Source organism: Lathamus discolor, chromosome 9 (genome assembly GCF_037157495.1).
Source record: "Lathamus discolor isolate bLatDis1 chromosome 9, bLatDis1.hap1, whole genome shotgun sequence".
Taxonomy (NCBI): Eukaryota; Metazoa; Chordata; class Aves; order Psittaciformes; family Psittacidae; genus Lathamus; species Lathamus discolor.
This window is the reverse complement of record NC_088892.1, coordinates 19,400,905-19,418,571: the sequence shown is the minus strand read 5'-3', so window position 1 is coordinate 19,418,571 and position 17,667 is coordinate 19,400,905. Positions and strand designations below refer to the sequence as shown.

The 17,667-nt window shown below is 37.0% G+C and overlaps 1 protein-coding gene across 8 annotated transcripts in view; it reads right to left on the bottom strand.

Moving 5' to 3' along the window:
- Positions 1 to 17,667, bottom strand: part of DIAPH2 (diaphanous related formin 2) — a 234,385-nt gene that overhangs the window by 128,604 nt on the left and 88,114 nt on the right. For all 8 annotated transcript variants that reach the window (XM_065690008.1, XM_065690010.1, XM_065690011.1 and 5 more), the window contains 2 exons: positions 15,163 to 15,402; positions 6,656 to 6,785 (listed from right to left, as the gene is read on the bottom strand). In XM_065690008.1, coding sequence (XP_065546080.1) covers positions 6,656 to 6,785; positions 15,163 to 15,402 — 370 coding nt within the window. The remainder of the gene's footprint in view (positions 1 to 6,655; positions 6,786 to 15,162; positions 15,403 to 17,667) is intronic.

Genomic DNA, 17,667 nt, shown 5'->3' with positions numbered 1-17,667 from the left:
CTACTGTAACATCATTATCTTAAACAAAGATATAGCAATTGTGAATTGATCCTATTGTTCTTTCCATTTGCTAGCAAAAGTCAACCACAATTTCAAGATAAGAGCACTCAGTAACAAGTCCAGCCCCAAGCAGCTCTTAGCTTTAGAGTTTAATGAGAGATTCAGTCTAGGACGCTAATTATCTTTCAGTCCGAGATGATGCTTAATGAGGCATTTATGTGCAGCAGCTCTAGACTGCAATGTTGTTCTTCATCTACAGAGAGAAAGTAAGGAGACTCACCAACACTTATCCACAATAATCTTAACTGGATCCAGACTTAAAATCAATGCAGCAAAAATGTATATATGACCTTATCACATCTTATCACAAAAAGAAAATAGATATAGGTGATAGCATTTAAGAAAAGGATGACAGTTTTTAAACATACATTTGGAAAAGAACTACACCACAGAAGGTAAAACATTAAAATCACAATTTTGGGTACCAACTAAGAACAAATTTTCAGCTTCTCAGAACTACAACAGCAGCCATCTACAGTGAGGAAACTGAATTGGAATCCTGCACACACTGAAGTGCAAATGCCATTATCAAGTTTGCCTTGACAAGTGAGATAGTGAGGGAAGGAGAAAAGCATTCTCCAGGCTACATGGGTATCTTCTCCACAGAACTCCAGAAACTCACCTTACTTTGATGTTAATTTAATTATAAATGTATTTAAAGGTTTCAAAAGTTAGTTCTGAAAACAGAGCTTGTAATTACAACATCAGTGCCTACTACACGAACATACTGAAGCAAAACTGCCTGGCAAAAGTATAAAGCAAATCGCAAGCAATGCAAAGGCAACAAGCAACTGGACTTTGAAGTTCTATCAATCTCATGCAGATTTGGAAGTGTTAAGTGAACATGTTAAATTTTGCTGTGCTTTTTTTAAAAGCCTATATTTTGCACCATCGCTATTTCTCCATGCCCGCCTTTGCTTGGTTTGTGTATCAAACTGAAAGGTGTCTGCACGCTGTCACTCATTGTGAAGCAGTTGTGACACCATACATTCAGTAGTACACATGTGCAAAAATCGCAGAAAGTTAGGAATACAAAGAAAGCTTTTGTAACACAACCTATCTGCTGTGACTGAAAACTCAGAGAAGGTGTTGAGCAACTTCATCCAACAGACTACCCCGAGGCTCTCAACTTGCAACAGGAGTTTGGTCTCATTAACAGAGGTGCCAGCCAGATGTGTAATAGGCTTTCTTACCTCAATAAAAGTGCAAATTCAAGAACAGAGAGGAGGAAAAGAAAGAAGTGATGTTCTGCAGCTTTCACCTCTCTCTAGCGGCTTGTACTAAGGAATCCTAAATGGATTACATAATTTGAGAAGTCATTTAAAGCAGTCATCAACTCCAAAATGGTTTAACTACAGCCAGAAATCCTTAAATGCTTTCATTTCTTTAATAAGCAACAACCCATGAGAGTCATTTGGACTATTCTTTAATTTTGCCCTTGATATTTAAACTTCAGGGAGGAAAGAGGATCCTTAAAACACGGGCCGCAGAAAACAAATTTGTTTAATGTAGAATCCAAACTCTAACTTCAAAATGTGGCTTGAGGATTCCGAACTGCAACAATTTTGCATACGCACAAGAAGACAGCCTCTAAAGAAAGCCTCAAAATCTTCACAGACTGGGAATATTTAGTAAGCAATTTTGCAGAGTAAAAGGCAATCCAGAACCCCACTGAGTCTCCAAGGGATCTCTTCCAGAAACTGCACCTTGGAACTATCACAAACACTATCTGTGAAGTTTTTCCTTCCCTGTCTTCCTCACTGACACTTGTCAATGAAGGAGAACACATCTGTGGAAAAAACTTTTAACGAGGTGATGCATAAACTACCACTGATATGCTGATGCTATATGCAAATACAGGAGTGTTACCAGAGAGAAAAACTCTTCAAGTATTTGATGTACCTGACTGTGTGTTTACTACATTTAGCAAAACACATTGAGAGAGTTTCCGACATTTCAATATTGCGGTTTATGTGAATGAAAAGAATGACAGAAGTCACTAAACAGTGCAAGATTGACTTGTGATTATGATGCAAAATGCCAACTTCAGATTCTATTATAGAAGAGGAGTCACAGATGCAGGCATTAAATTCCTCACGCCAGAAGTCATTCTCTATTTTATATCCATTAATGTGCCAGATTGGGCAAAATCTGTTTCAGCAATTTAAACACTGCAAGGTGGAAGATAGTGCAGATCTCTCTGTAAAAACAGTTTCTTCTACCGCAATGAACTATAAAACTCATGTTTGACAGAAAAATGACTCCTACTTATGGGTATGTTTAAATTGCTATACTTGAAAGCAAAAATGGTACAGAATGTTTTAAAATATTTTCTCCACTGTAAAATTATGGCATTAAATCACAGTGAAGTACCTGCACAGAATTTAAACACTAAGGTTTTCTTACAGTATTTGTAATAATAGATTAAGTATATACATATTTGCATTCCACGGTGCTTCTGAATGCTGATGTCTTTCCTAGAGACCTGCCTCAACCATCAGAACCATATGCTTGCAAATTGGAGAAATATTTTTGTGTCAACAGGAGAAAGAAATCTGTGCTCTTGTTATTAGTACTGTCTAGTTGTCTACACAGACGTAATTCACTCCCCTGCTCCAAGGCGTCTTTCACTTGATTTTACTCAGAATGTCCTCTGTTTCTTTTAACAGTACTTAAAAAGAATTATTAGTGGCGTACCTTTATACCAAGCACACAATTCTCTACCTTAAGCACTGGAAAAAAAACCCTCATTATTCCTGAAAGAGCTTTTATACTGCATATACAGTTAAGGTCAGCCTTTTGCTTAGAGTTAAGCTGCTCTTGGGAGTCCTACAACTGCTCAGATAACCCCAAGATCCATACCCCATCTATACATGAGGTATCACATTAACTTGCACAACATGTCAAGATAACATAAAGAATGGCCAACTACAGATAACAGCATTCTATATCCAACTGCTTCTGACCTAAACACCAGGAGAACAACACAGGCTTACAGAACTTCCCATAACTACACAGCCTAGTAGCTCCCACTCTTTGCAGACAAAGCAAGCAACACAAGTATGTCAAGAACTGTTAAATTCAGGAGGGGCTGGACACAAAGTTCAAATGATAAAGGTATGGTTCTGTTTTATTTTAAATACAGGCACAATGTTTAAGCCATGAACTGTGATTTACAACTGCTGGTCTTTGAAAATCTGAGATTAAGTTGCTATAAAATACACGGCTTTTGTTCCTCCTCAAGTTTGCATGTTACATATTTCTTTTTTATGATTTCTGGGAGGCTTGACATTCAGAGGAGTTTCAAGTAAAAAAATACATGGCTTTTCTAAGGAATTGCACATTAGCCTTTTTACATGACTTTGCCTAGAAACCCCAAACTTGTGATCTGACTTGAGTAAGGTACCTCTTGTTGTGAAGTTTGGTTTGACTGAACCTACAGAAAGGGATGGAAATTTGTCGGCTATTTAATAAAATCACAGATTGTAGGATGATAACAACAAATACCCTGAAAAACAGCAACTGGAATAACAAGTGAATAAGGTAGAAATATGAAAAGAAGGTTTTACACACTTGGAACAGTAGTGGAACAAGAGGAAAACATTGCAGACTGGAGGAAGGTGAGTGAGTATCTCTCCCATTTAAGAATCCTGTTTGTCACAGTCTTGTGAGATTTTTATTGGTTTCCATTTCACACAGTCTGCCCCAAGCAGGAAGCGCTGCTTTTCCAATAATGTCTTGACAGTTAATCAGTTTAACCTTTGCTCATACTTTCCAGAATAAAACTGTTTCCTAATTTGTTTTTCCTTTTCATAAACCTCTAGATTGATCTGCCATCTTTAAAAAGATCAAATATTTCATTATACCTAATATCAGATTATTGAAGACTTTAGTACATGCATGAGCAGTTCATCTAATCCCATTGACCTTTTCATATGAAAATCCACTTTCATGCTTTATCTGCTATTTGTTTAAAAAAAATATCATCTATTTGTTATAAAAATCATCTGTTGTTCAGATGCCGCTTCTTTATTCTTCTGTGGAAATTAAACAAGACTTAACTTTATTTATGTGGAACTGAGAAAATGCACCCATGATTGAAAAGAAGTTGTATGTGTTAAGTCTTATATTTGGAGTATTATGTACAATTTAAACCATGAGGCTGCCTTCTGCCTTAAATGTAAGCAGCATCCATCTCAGTAATCAGACCCATTCAGCTATATTTCCTTATTTATAATTCATACAGAGACAACATTTGCTGGTATATTTCCTTCTATTTTACGTATAAATAACTAATGCCAATGTCCTCACATCTGTAGCCAGTTTACTCCAAAAGAAGCCTCCTACAGGGAAAACAAACCCAACTGTCCATCTCTGAAACCACTGGTTTATCAGCAAACAATAAATAGGAAAGAAAAATCTTCTGTTCAACAAAAATCATGTTAACTTCCTGCACAGAGAAAATGACCACACATGACAGAGCAGATGAACATTACAATTAAGCAAAACCCCAAAAGTACCAGGGGGAACTGTAGCAAGTGGCATAAATCACATTTATTCTGCCAAAAATCTGCTTTGTTAGAAAAAGCAAAGAAGGGCTGAAAGGGAAGTTTTGGTCATTAAAAACCAACAGTAATTTATACTGCTGATAATAAGTTAGCACTGCTTGTAGGAAATATAATGAGATTTTATCTTACAGAAAGAAGCGAACGTAACTGCAATAAACCCTTTTTCATATATATTCTAAGCGTCAGAATTATTAGTAACTTTGCTCCCATTAATATGCTTTGTCTCTTTAGGATGCTATAGCTTATTTTAACTTAACTAACTCTTTCAGTTTAATTCCTCAAGTCAACTTAAAGAACATCAGAGGCTTTGAATCTAACTATAAAAATCTCAGAGCTGCAAGGTCAAGCATTAGCAACAGGAGAAAATTAATAAGAGATCATCAAAGGTGCCTGGTAAACCAGAAGGCTTTGTAAAGAATTCCATAAGAAAAAAGAAGGGAGAAAAGGATTAAACTTAAAAATCACCTCCAGAAGAATGATCATGAGATAGAAAACATTGCTGGAATTTACATAAGATAACCAACTACTTCATAAGTAAAAGGAATCACCAGTCGCTCTAGCATAGTGCTTGTGAACACACTGGCCACACCAGTGATGCTTACAGGGTAGGGTTGGCTGAGAGAAAAGATTGACAGCAAAATTAATAGTAATAATTCTTTGTGTAATATCCATAGTGGTGCTCAGATGCAAGTAGCCAGCTGTATGCTGTTCAATCATGCACCATACATGTATGTGTGTGTATACATATTTAGATATCTATCTGGTAGATTCAAGACAGTAAACGCACAAGTTACCTTTTCAGTGTCTATACTGCTGTAAAACACACCACCACCCTCACCCCTCTACCGACCGACTGTAGAGGTTCCATTTTGTCAATAGGCCTTTATGTTGCATTCATCAGCAAAGAGGAATATTAAACATGGAGACATTTAATCAATACGAATAAAATATAGTTTATATGCAGAAGAGAAAAAACATATGAAAGCACTTGTGAAGTTTGAGAAACAACAAAAAACGTGTGACAAATGCAATCACATAAATCTGTGAATAAGTTAGAGATGAAGCAATAGCAGTGCTAGGGAATAGTTCATCAATCAGCCTAAGTCCTTGGGGAAACGAGACTTCTGCTCTCACTCGACTAAAGCGTAAGACAGAAAACGACAAACTGAGAGAAAATGATGGCTTAATTAAAAGAAGTGTCTATCTAATAAACACTGCACTGAACAGAGGCACTGACTGAGAACACGGAAAAAAGGAAACCAAAATTTGCAAGACAAACCTGCCTAGAGCAAGCAGAAATGTTATTTTCCCCTCTCTTTCTCTTCATATTTGTGTGCTACCCCAACTTTTTCTCTTCTGATCAATCAGTAATGCCCAGCCAAAATAGAATGGTTTGAATTATCTTCTTCAACCGCTATCACTCAGACTTTGCTTTTGATAGCTAAGCAACAAGCGTGGTGAGCAGCACAGCTTATTTCACTTAGAGAGCCAACATGTGAATTAAGCTATCACTTAGCTATACTGCTGACTGACCAAGAATAAAAACAGCATTAAGTGTTGACCGTATGTACAATTCAACCATATATTTCATATACAGCCTGGGATCCTTAACAAAGCATGTTATTCTCTATTCAGTGTTAATTCAAGTGTTAATATGGGAAGGATACTGTGTGTGTATGCACATACACTCATGCACACAGATGTTGACTCTCAAGCAACAAGACTTCAAAGGCTTAATGCGAAACTAGACATCATCATTATACTGCTTACATAACTTCCCCCATGTAGTTTTGCCTGTACTTCACCAAAATAGGCCACATTATTACCACCACCTACTTAGAAGAAGTAACTTCAATGTTTTTCCCCTGCTTACTTTTCTCAGGCCAATAAATACCAGTAAAGCAAAATCCACATGGATTATGAATGCTTACAGGTTACGTAACCCTACAACCTAATAGGACATGCTGGAAGCATTTCATGTCAAAGCACACAGCTATTACTTTCTGGTATTTTATCTATTTGCTTACCTTTACTTGCACTCTCAACATGCTGCAATTCCTCCGGAAATTTTAAGATGTCCCGGTAGTTTTCCTCACAGATTTCTGCCATGAAATGTAGGAGTGTTGTTTTATGATCTGATGATTTCGTATCTCGAATCTAACAAGCGAACACAAGAGAAAAGAGAGAACTTTTCAGTCTAATGTTTAAGCAAAGTGACCATTGCAATTCTAAAGTCTTCAGCAAAAAGTTACAGCGGTTGCCTGCAAATTAAAGAAATCATTTAAACATGAAAATTCTCCAATTCTTTATTATTTAAGACTACAAAGGGAGCCTACTCCTATGCTGTATTTCTTGAAAGAATAATTATACCAAGAACAAAAACTGAAGACAGACCATAAAGTCCTGAGATTTGAGTAACGCAGGTTCAGAATGTTTGCTGTGATTAAAAAAACAGCTGTGAATAGAGACTAAACAGAAGAGCATTTAGTGCATTCTTTCAATGCCCCCCGCTGCCAGATTTCTAAAGGAATCACTCTGAAATGCTGCAGAGCCGGACAGAGGGCTAAGAGTCAGAATTTGCTCTTTTACCAGTCAAGTTTAACAAACTCCTTGTCATAAATCTACAGGTTTTTTATTGAAACACAATTTAACACAGGCTGATGTATCCTGAAGAATTTAAATAGTATACAGACACGTTAAACAAATGCACCCCATCTTCCTGGAATACGAAATAATACAAAAGCAAAGGTAACTAACTGTCACTGAAGAAAATTTAACACATTCAGCTTCATTTATGAAGAGCTGCCTGAAAATTGTGCGCAATGTGAACAAAGAGCTAACTGTATATTTTCACTAGCCTTTAAGGATATTTTAGAGGCAATTCTTAGCGGTCTAAAATAATCTGGTCTTGTTGCAGGTGGTCAGACCCTCTGGTTCTCCATTAACCTGAGTGCACTAACTGCTATAATCAGTTTGGTGTTTTAAGAAACGAAGTCTGAAACCATTGTTAAAATACAGGGCTAGTGGCAAATTTCAAGGAAACAGATCCTGGTGGCTAAATCCCGAGGCACAGTGCATGCATATATGCAAAGGAACATCATGAACTTGAGAGGGAGAAAATTAATTTAAGTCTAAATTTAGTTTCTCCATTTTTATACGGATATGGAGAATGAATGTATGAGTTGATTGAAGATTTAGTGGAAGTAGAGATCACCCCTTATTTACAAGGGCAACAGAGAGACTAGGTGTATGCAAGAGTTTGAGATAATTGTACTTCACTCTCCTGAGAGAATTAGTATTACAAGCATATCTGTAAAGATGTACTAACCACATTACTAACTCATCTAGTACAGTTCTTGTACATGAGTAAGCTACAACATACACAACAAATCAAATCAAGGATTTATTTAAGAATACATAAATGTGTGTGTAAAATCTCCTATTTGTTTTCTCATTCTCTAAATCACTAGAAGTTCTAATTCTATAATCCTCATGACAGGCTTGCCATCGATGTTCAATTTAATACAGGCCTTTCAGCTTTAAGGATTACCCTGTTAAGAATAATTGAGTACAGTCAAAAAACAGGCTTTTAAAAATAGAGGGTATTTAGGCAATTAAGAAAGCAATTTAATTCATACCCATTCAGTGATTAAAGACGAAACAATGCTCAGTAATGGCGTGCAGTTAAAAGGTTTTAATGTGCTACGTACATAGAAGTTTCTCCAACTTGAAAAAACCTGGTAGATTTAGTGGCTAAACATCTGCATGGTAAAAAAAAATTGCATTTCAATTTGTCTGTGAACAAGAACTGTGGGATTTGCAGTCTTTGATCTCTCTGACATCAAGTGGATAAAGCTTTTTCTTTTTTCTAAATGGGCAAAATTATTTTGCCTTCAGATTACAACAGAAACATCTTTTGTCACCAGTGGTAACATCGTATTACCAAGAGTTAGTAATAGCACCTGCTGAGTGGTTAAAACCTGTAGTAAACATTCCTTCAGATCTCAAACAACTGTGTCAAATTCACTTCTCTGGCACAACCAACAAATACATCTCTGCTACATCCATCTGTATTTAGAACAGCTAAGAGACAGAACTGATAACACAGCTCTGCTTGATCTTCAGAATTAATATGTATGCTTTAAAAATCAAGTTCTAAGCCTACTAATACAATTAGAAGATAAGGAATTTAGTAGGGTTTGAGTGTATTTTAGCAGATATCATTTAAATGTAAAAGTAGAAATAAAAGATAGGAAACAGAATGCTAACAACAGCATGGCTGTGTCTTGACATTGGCTTCACAGAGTATACCTGTATTCAGGGTTACTGTTTTGTCTCCTCTCTTTTTATTCTTGGGTAAACTTTAATGTTTTATTCCTTTATGGAAGAGACAAACCTGAGTGTTTTGAATGACATAGTGAAATAATTTTTTTCTCCTATCTAAATTGTCCCTACTTTCAATTTGCAACCCTTGTCTCTCATTCTTTTGCTCTACACTGTTGTAAAAATCTTGTTTCCACCTTTAGAATCACAGAATCATAGAAGAGCTAGGGTTGGAAAGGACCTCAAGATCATCTAGTTCCAACCCCCCTGCCATAGGCAGGGACACCTCACACTAAACCATCCCACACAAGGCTTCATCCAACTCGGCCTTGAACACCGCCAGGGAGCACTCACAACCTCCCTGGGCAACCCATTCCAGTGTCTCACCACCCTAACAGAAAAGAATTTCCTCCTTAGATCCAGTCTAAACTTCCCCTGTTTAAGTTTGAACCCATTACCCCTTGTCCTGTCACTACAGTCCCTGACCAAGAGTCCCTCCCCAGCATCCCTATAGGCCCCCTTCAGGTACTGGAAGGCTGCTATGAGGTCTCCACGCAGCCTTCTCTTCTCCAGGCTGAACAGCCCCAACTTCCTCAGCCTGATTTCATACAGGAGGTGCTCCAGTCCCCTGAGCATCCTCGTGGCCTCCTCTAGACTTGTTCCAGCAGTTCCATGTCCTTTTTATGTTGAGGACACCAGAACTGCACACAATGCTCCAGGTGAGATCTCACAAGAGCAGAGTAGAGGGGCAGGATCCTCTTTCAACCTGCTGGTCACGCTCCTTTTGATGCAGCAACTTAGTTGGTATCACAAGGTTGCCACAGGTCCTCCCTAAACCAGTCAAGTTTACCAACAAAAACAACAGTTTGTATAGAATCCTGAACATCATGCTGCATATGCATCTCAGCAAAGCCTGAGTTAAGGGCAAAAAAGTCACTACCCATGATCTCCAGGAAACCATCACCTATCATTGCTGTGAGGGCACACAGCTGGCTCATATTCTTCCACAAGGACAGGCTCCAGGTTTTCTGCTGAGTTGTATTGTGCATAAACACAAAATCAACTTTAAAACACTAGTATTTTCCGCCAGCATAAACCTAAGCTCTCCTTTTACACCCAAGAGCTCTGGCAAAGGGGAAGTCTAAGATGCTAGATTTACAAACATAATACACTTAGGGCCTGTGTCACATTAAAAGGTTAATAAACAGGAAATCAAGACAAGTGTCTAGTTTGCCATCAAAAGACTACTGTTTAAAAACCTCTCGCAGCTGACATTTAGTCAATGTCTTCTCAACTAAAGGAATGCCTTATTTGGGTTAGCAGACTAAGAGCAAATCATGGGGAAAAACATAATCAATACTTTCCCACTTCCTTTCATTCCTTGCACTTTTACACATTACTTTCTCAGATAACTGAACTTAAGATCTACTGTAAATAGCGATTAGAACTTTTATTTTAATATGGTGGCTCTTCATTACATCTTAACAGACAATTCAGTCAGAAACACAAACTTCCATTAGGTATTCTATGGGTTCTAAATACCAAATGACATTATGGATTAGCACGGCAGCAGAAAAGGAAAAGTTAGATGCATTTCACAATCTTACTACATGTTCCAGCTTCACAACTGCAAATAATATGGACCCAGGCCAGTACTAAAGAAAAGGTGGACTGTACTAAGAGTTGAATCTTTAGAAGCACACAGAATTGCCTTGCTAGTGACCCCTTGGTATATTAAACAAAAAACGAAGTAAAAAACCCCCCAATTTTCTATTTAATAAATATATATAATGAAAAAAAAAAGGAAAAAAAACTCTGCCTCTCAAATGCTCCTGCATTGTGCCCTTTGTATTTTCACCCTCTTCATTCTCCAATCATTACTGTATTTGAGAAATCCTAATGGTTCCCTACGACTTAGCAAACCCACATTGGGACATAAGAGCTTTGAGAAAACAGTACCTGAATACATGGCACCCACAAAACATCAACAATGCATGCCAATGACTTAAGGTTTTCCAAACTGGTTTATTTTATAATAAAGACACTAACACTGCGGTATTACAGATTTCCTACTGCAGGTGTTGATTCTATGGCCTTTCTCTACCTGAGTAACGGAACTTGGGAACAACACATTTAGGTAAAAATATAAACTAATAAAAATATAGTAGATGAGTGCAGGCTACAGAAAGCAGCTTCCAGCTGAATGTTGAAGCCTCATTTTGAGTGGTCAGTACTATCAGATTCATTGTTTGGGAAAGGATTAAAGACCAATATACACAGAGCATAATAATCACGGCACAGCCATTCAAAGCAAGTAATATATGGAGTACAACGTTTAGGTCTGCAGCTCAGAAATAACATCAATGTAACAAGTCTCCCTTTACATGCAGTATCTTGGTAAAACATTTAAAATATGCAAACCATTCTGTAACCCACTTCCAAACCTTAGTATTTTTTATTATTCTATTTTATTCTTCTATTGTTATTCTGTGCATGCATGAGAATAGCTGCTCCTGCTTGCCATTCTTGATGCAGCACCTGAATTCTAATGTTGGTCTCTCTTATTTGAACAAAATTAAGTTCTCTGCCTTCTGCCAAGTGTTGTTTACAAGTCATTTCTTTCTTCAATAACATCATACACTGCAATATAGCATCCAGAGAGATAATCTGGTTTTAAGGATTTGCAATTACTCTACAGGCATTAGCTTTTTAGCTATGGCCAGACAAGTTTGTATTCATGCTTTCTTTTATTTTCTTTATCACAATATAAGGAAATTGTTAGATAGTGACAGATTTCTGCGTACAAAGTGACCAGCTCTGTTTTAAGAACACTTATTTTCTCAAAACAAACCTTTATCCCACATCAATACTTGCTTCTATCCTTTTTTCCAGATCATAGAACATAACTACTAAACAGACAATTAATTTGAAGATCGTTCAAAGATGACGAAAATAATCAATATGAAAATCAGGTCTTATTGAGAAGTGATTTCCTGACGTTCAAATACCTCATCATTAAAACAAGGTCTGGGTGTATTCTGCACAGAAGAATGTGCACACACAGAGATGTGTTCTACCTGCCTGGCTCTAAAATATAAACTTCCAAATTACAAGCTCTCTTGTCAGGGGCAGGAATTCCACTGCCATTAAAGGCAGTGTAAATCACTGCTCTCAAAAAGAGGAACAAAGATAGAATGAGCCACAAACTGAAACACTTCCAAACATCTCAAGCCTTTAAAAACCATTGATCGAGTTCCCCACTGGTTTGATTTCCATTATCCCAGTACGTTTTCTGGTTATTTTTTCCTGAGATTTAAATCCTTGTCTTTAGGCAAAACATCAACCTACAGTAAAGAACAGCTTAAAACTGACATGATTCACAGATAGTTGGATGTATTATAAATTCTGTTGAAGTAACAGCTGAAGTTCCAACCATATTCAGAGGGTAATACTGTTCTTTAACTTCTACCTTACTTTTTCCCATCAAGTATCTCACAGTGAAAGCCACCAAAAGTACTAAAAAAATTAGACAACGACAGAAATTACCAACATTTTAAAATATCATAGAATCAAAGAACAGTTAGGGTTGAAAAGGATCTTAAGATCATCCAGTTCCAACCCTCCTGCCATGGGCAGGGACATCTCTCAGTAAATCATGGCACCCAAGGCTCTGTCTAACCTGGCCTTGAACACTGCCAAGGATGGTGCAATCACAACTTCCCTGGGCAACCCATTCCAGTGCCTCACCACCCTTACAGTAAAGCCAGATAATCTTTGATTTTAAAACTCCCATTGAAGAAGTTCTTACTTTAGGTAAATAATGTTTTGAACTGGTAAGAAATTATCTTCCTCATTCTCAAGTTTGCCAATTGTAAATTTTGACACCTTCTGAATAATGCAGTAATTTACAGCTGGTATGTGGCTGTAGACAGATATTAAATCTCATGAGTATAAAATATACTGCCACCTGGTATAGTTTAATATGTTGTGATATTCACAACAGTTAAGAAAGGCCTCTCAGACCATAGTCTTAGCTAATAACACTAAGCAAATAAAGGCATCTCACTATTTCAGGTGGAAAATGGGAAGGCAGAATTTGAAAGCAAAAGAACCAAATGCAATTATCAGTTGAAGCAATCAGTGCATAAAAAGAGTCATTACCCAAATATGAATTCAGATTCTTAACAGTAATCACTAACAAACAACCAATCATTGTCAGTACTAATGGTGTAAACACCTTCCATTTGTAAAATTAAGCCTCAGTGGAGGAAAAGGTTACTTCCCTAAATATGAGTACTTCCCTGAAGTACAGGTAACAAAGTTATTCGAGAACAAAGAATTCTTGCGAAAGCATGTTACTATACTCATCTAATTCAAATTAGAGTGGCAACTACATAAAGCAAGGAAAAGCAGAGCTTTAAATAGCAGAAATTATCTTTGAGTAATAAACAATAAATTTAAACTGCACAATGTACATGTCACTCTGTCCAGAAAAGAAACCCTACATTTCCATTAACTTAAGTGACCTGTTCTGAGCATGGAACTTAAGAGTGATAATTTATAAGGTTTAATCAATGTGCAGAGATATAAATGATACAATTTAAACTCTAGATTTTGATAAGACCTTCCTTTTCCTCCAACAGCCACCACTGCCTTTGTGATTGTCTTCATTTTAGTCATCTCCTTAAAACAAAATATACCTCTCACCTAAATGCAATAGTACAGTGAACATTTTATTATAGAGAATCTTTAAGTATTTTCTCCAATATTCCCTCAAAGAAGAGGGGAAAAAACCCAAAACAACCAATAAAATAACCCATCACTTCCCTCAGAAATAACTATCTTGAAAACAAACAAAAAAGTTAAATAGATTTTGTTTCTGAGGGCAAGGCTGAATTAAGCAGTCATAGATTGTCACAGTTACTCTAAATGGAATTAAGCTGTAAGCACAGATAGCTATGCTTCAGCAATTATTCAGTTCAGTAGAGAACAATTTGCAGGATTAGTCAATCTACATTAGCTGTGTCAACATCTGTGGGATTTGCATTGACAGCAATTCATAAATCTATCACCTGGAGTGCAAGGATTCCTTCTCAAATCTATGCCATGCTAGAGTACCATTCATGCACAGTCATCATTTCCCCTTCCCCTTATTAACAAGTAGTTTTCTACTTATAACATTAATTTCCCTTTCGATTCCACTAGTATCAAAAAGTATATGCATCACTAGAACTATGAAAAAAAAAAAAAAAAAAAGTCCTTCAACTTGGGCCCTCTTAAGAAAAAGCTATTAAAGAACCAAAGTTTTTTTCAGGTGACGGTTTTTATTTTGTCAGAAGTTAGTAACATCTTTGCATTAAACAACTAGAGCAAACAGAGTCTCTCTCTCTACTTAAATATGTCAGATTGCTGTGTTAGAAATATTATTTCCCCCTCAAGGTTCTATTTCCTTGAAGTACACATCACATTTCCTCATAGCATCCGAAAAAAAACAGGACTTGAAACCTGGATCCTCTAATTAGACCAAACAAAACAGTAACTGAAGAATTCCTGTGCAAGATTTATACTGACTACTTAGTTCTTTAATCTGTTCAGCAAATGTTGCATCCATTTAAGATAAGGTAAAGTACCTTCCTTTCAAAGAAAGGCACTCTACAAACTGAGACAGTCTAGTTCAGATCAATGCCTTACACTCCTTTTAACATATAAACAAGCACTGCACATTAAATACTGACTGCTATAGATTCTGCAGTTCTCATTGCATCCCGTATTTTGCCACCACAACTGAAGTTCAACGTCGGTTAACAATATTCATCTTTAATCATAAATACTTATTTCTGTGACACTGCTAGAGGAATATCTGGATCCAAGATGGGGAGAAAGATGAGCAGCTAGAGCTACTTGAGAGCCCTGTGTATATTCTATTGACAAGACAATAGCTGAAGAAATTAAGATTGAAAAAGCTGTTCTACTCATATACTCCAGAGAGAGTACAACAGACAGAATTCAGCTGCCCGAAATCGCCTCTGCACTAAGACAGCTACAGCAGCGGAGCAGCCGAGAAACGCTTACTCTGAATTTGTCTATCCGTTATTAAATGCAGAGATGCAGTAAACTACCCTGACTGAATGTTTTTCCATGTTTAGGGTACTTTTTCATGTGTCATGAGTTTTACAGATCTGCACTTAAAGGTTTTACAGCTTCATCTTACCTTGCAAAGAAAACTGATGTTAAAACCAAGAGACTGTGCATTTCTGGAGCCAGCGTTCATGTAGTTCCCAAGAAACAGCACAAACTCTAACAGCTTGCTAAAGCTTTCACTCTTCTTGAGCTCTTCACAAGCCAGTGTAACCGCCATAATGTCAGGTTTGATATTGTTTACGTGCTCTTCAAACATAAGCTTGAAGAGGATCCCGTTGAGACGTGACCGCAGCATTTTCACTGAACTCATCTACAAAATAAGAAACATTGAATCAGAACATAAAAGAACCCAAAAAGGTTATTTAAGCAAAATATCTTATATTAGGAAACAATATTGTGCAGCAAACAAGACTCCAGTTTCTTTATGTTTTCACTGCCTATTTTGTATTTCCAGGAATCTGTATCTGTCCGTAAGTATCTGTCCCCAAACCATATGCTTGAAGTGGAAAAAAAATTCAGTGAAGCTACACACTGAAAATAAGAGTGTGCTTTTTGTCACCAAACCGTCGAATTTGTTCCAAATTCACAGGCAATAAATGCACACAGCCAAAACCTTCCTCCCAGCAAAGGAAACCTCAGCCAGTTCTATCAGTTACAAAGAACTGAAGATGCAGCTGAAGGTACCCACAGCAAACATTTCATCACATCTCCAGTGAAGTTACTCTTGAACTCTGATAGTCACCAGCTTCACTGAACAAAGCTTCTCAGTTTTCTTTCCTTCAGAAATGGTACTACAATCTCTCAAGTGTGTGTGTCGATACCAGCACAATCGCACACAGCACACTTGAGTCTGACAAAGCAAGCGAATGAAACCTTCGGTTTTTTTAGATTCTTTCACTGAGCTGAAGCATAGCTCTCAACTTGCTCTTGGTCACTAAGAGAGCAGTAGGGGAAAGATGCAACGAATCGTTAGCGACCCTTGCGGAAGACACAGGAATATCTAAGTGAGTCTGAGACACAGGAGGTCAAGCTTCACTGGTCAGGTATTTGTATAAAGGCAGGTCAAGTATTTTATGCCATTGTACTGATGTGAGCTGTTAACTGGGATATTTAAGGATGACATCAGTGCTACATCTAGTAAGGTGGTTTATTTTTGCAGCTTTTAATTGAAATGAAAACCAAACTGGTTTTTGTTCAGTTTTCTACACTTACAGCAAGTTATAAAACAAATAATATGGATCCTGACATTATTGATGGCTACTAAATAGCTCAGACGTATTTTAAGATATGCCATGGTATATATTTGCTGCTAAGACTTTTGCAGTTCATACCATCAAAAGACCCAATCTGTGTACCCCAAAGAATAATCAGGATGAGAAGATGGATAAGGCAGTTTTGGCAGAAATTCATGACAATAAGTATTACATTAAAAGCAATACACATAAGATACTAAAGTAAGGATATACTTTTGGATCCCATGACATCATACCTTGTAGGCAGCATAATGACAGTTTTTCAACCTCATCTTTTTGTCCTTTTAAACAAATTTTGTAAAGCTATTGCCCAAGATACCGTAACTTCTATGTTTCCAGACACTTTGCAAAAGTTAGTACAGGACCAGTTCCTTCCTGAGCTGATAAAATGATGGAAGGCTATAAATCAGTGTTAAACAGGGTAAATGACCAAGATACTGAAAAGTATCTACAACAGTTTAAATCCTCAAGAGCAGTTTCATTAGACTAGCTACCAAAGTATGTCCAGTCTTTCATATTTTGCTGAACTGATCAGTAATATTTCCCCCTTAGTAGCAGAGTATAACTCAGGGGAGATATTTAAGAGTGAAAAATGCACTGAAACCTTTCATCCACTTGAAAATTTTCATTTAAATGCAAGAACCTTTCAAACCCAACTCCTGATTTTAATCAGCAGAATAGAGAAAGATTTCTCCCCCAATGTATTCACAATCAGTGGTGTTCCTGAAGCACTCTATCACCTTGTTATGTAACAAGTCACAGATCTTCAGAATCAAAACCAAGATTCTTAGGTGCTCATGTCTCTGTTGCCCAAAGCTTTACAGTGGCTCTTCCAGGAACCACGATTTCTCTACCGGTGTTACCTACTGGACACCTACCAGAAGCAGCTGCAAAAACTTTCACAGTAAAGACCTGGGTGGCCTGAATAATAATGAATTCATACTAAAATTACTATAAATATGAAGGTACTTCAGACGGTCTCAAACAATTCATATGACCAGACCGGAATGAGGAAAAGGAAAGGAACAGAAGAATTCCAGCCTAACTTTTTTTATCTATCTCCATTGTCACAAATTTCTGAGTCTCTATAAGCCAAAAGTCTTGAAACATTATTCTTGTCATCATTCTGTATTTCAGAAATATCACAATGAAAAGCTCTGCCTGGAAAGCATCTACCTTCACTAAGCTGTGGTAGACAGACATTTAAATTAATCCCATCATTTGCTTTTAATTTCTGCAGAGCAATCTCCATTTACTACTTTTACTGAAAATGGCACAGAAGTTGCTAAAAGCTTTAGCTCCTGAAAACACTACAACAAAAC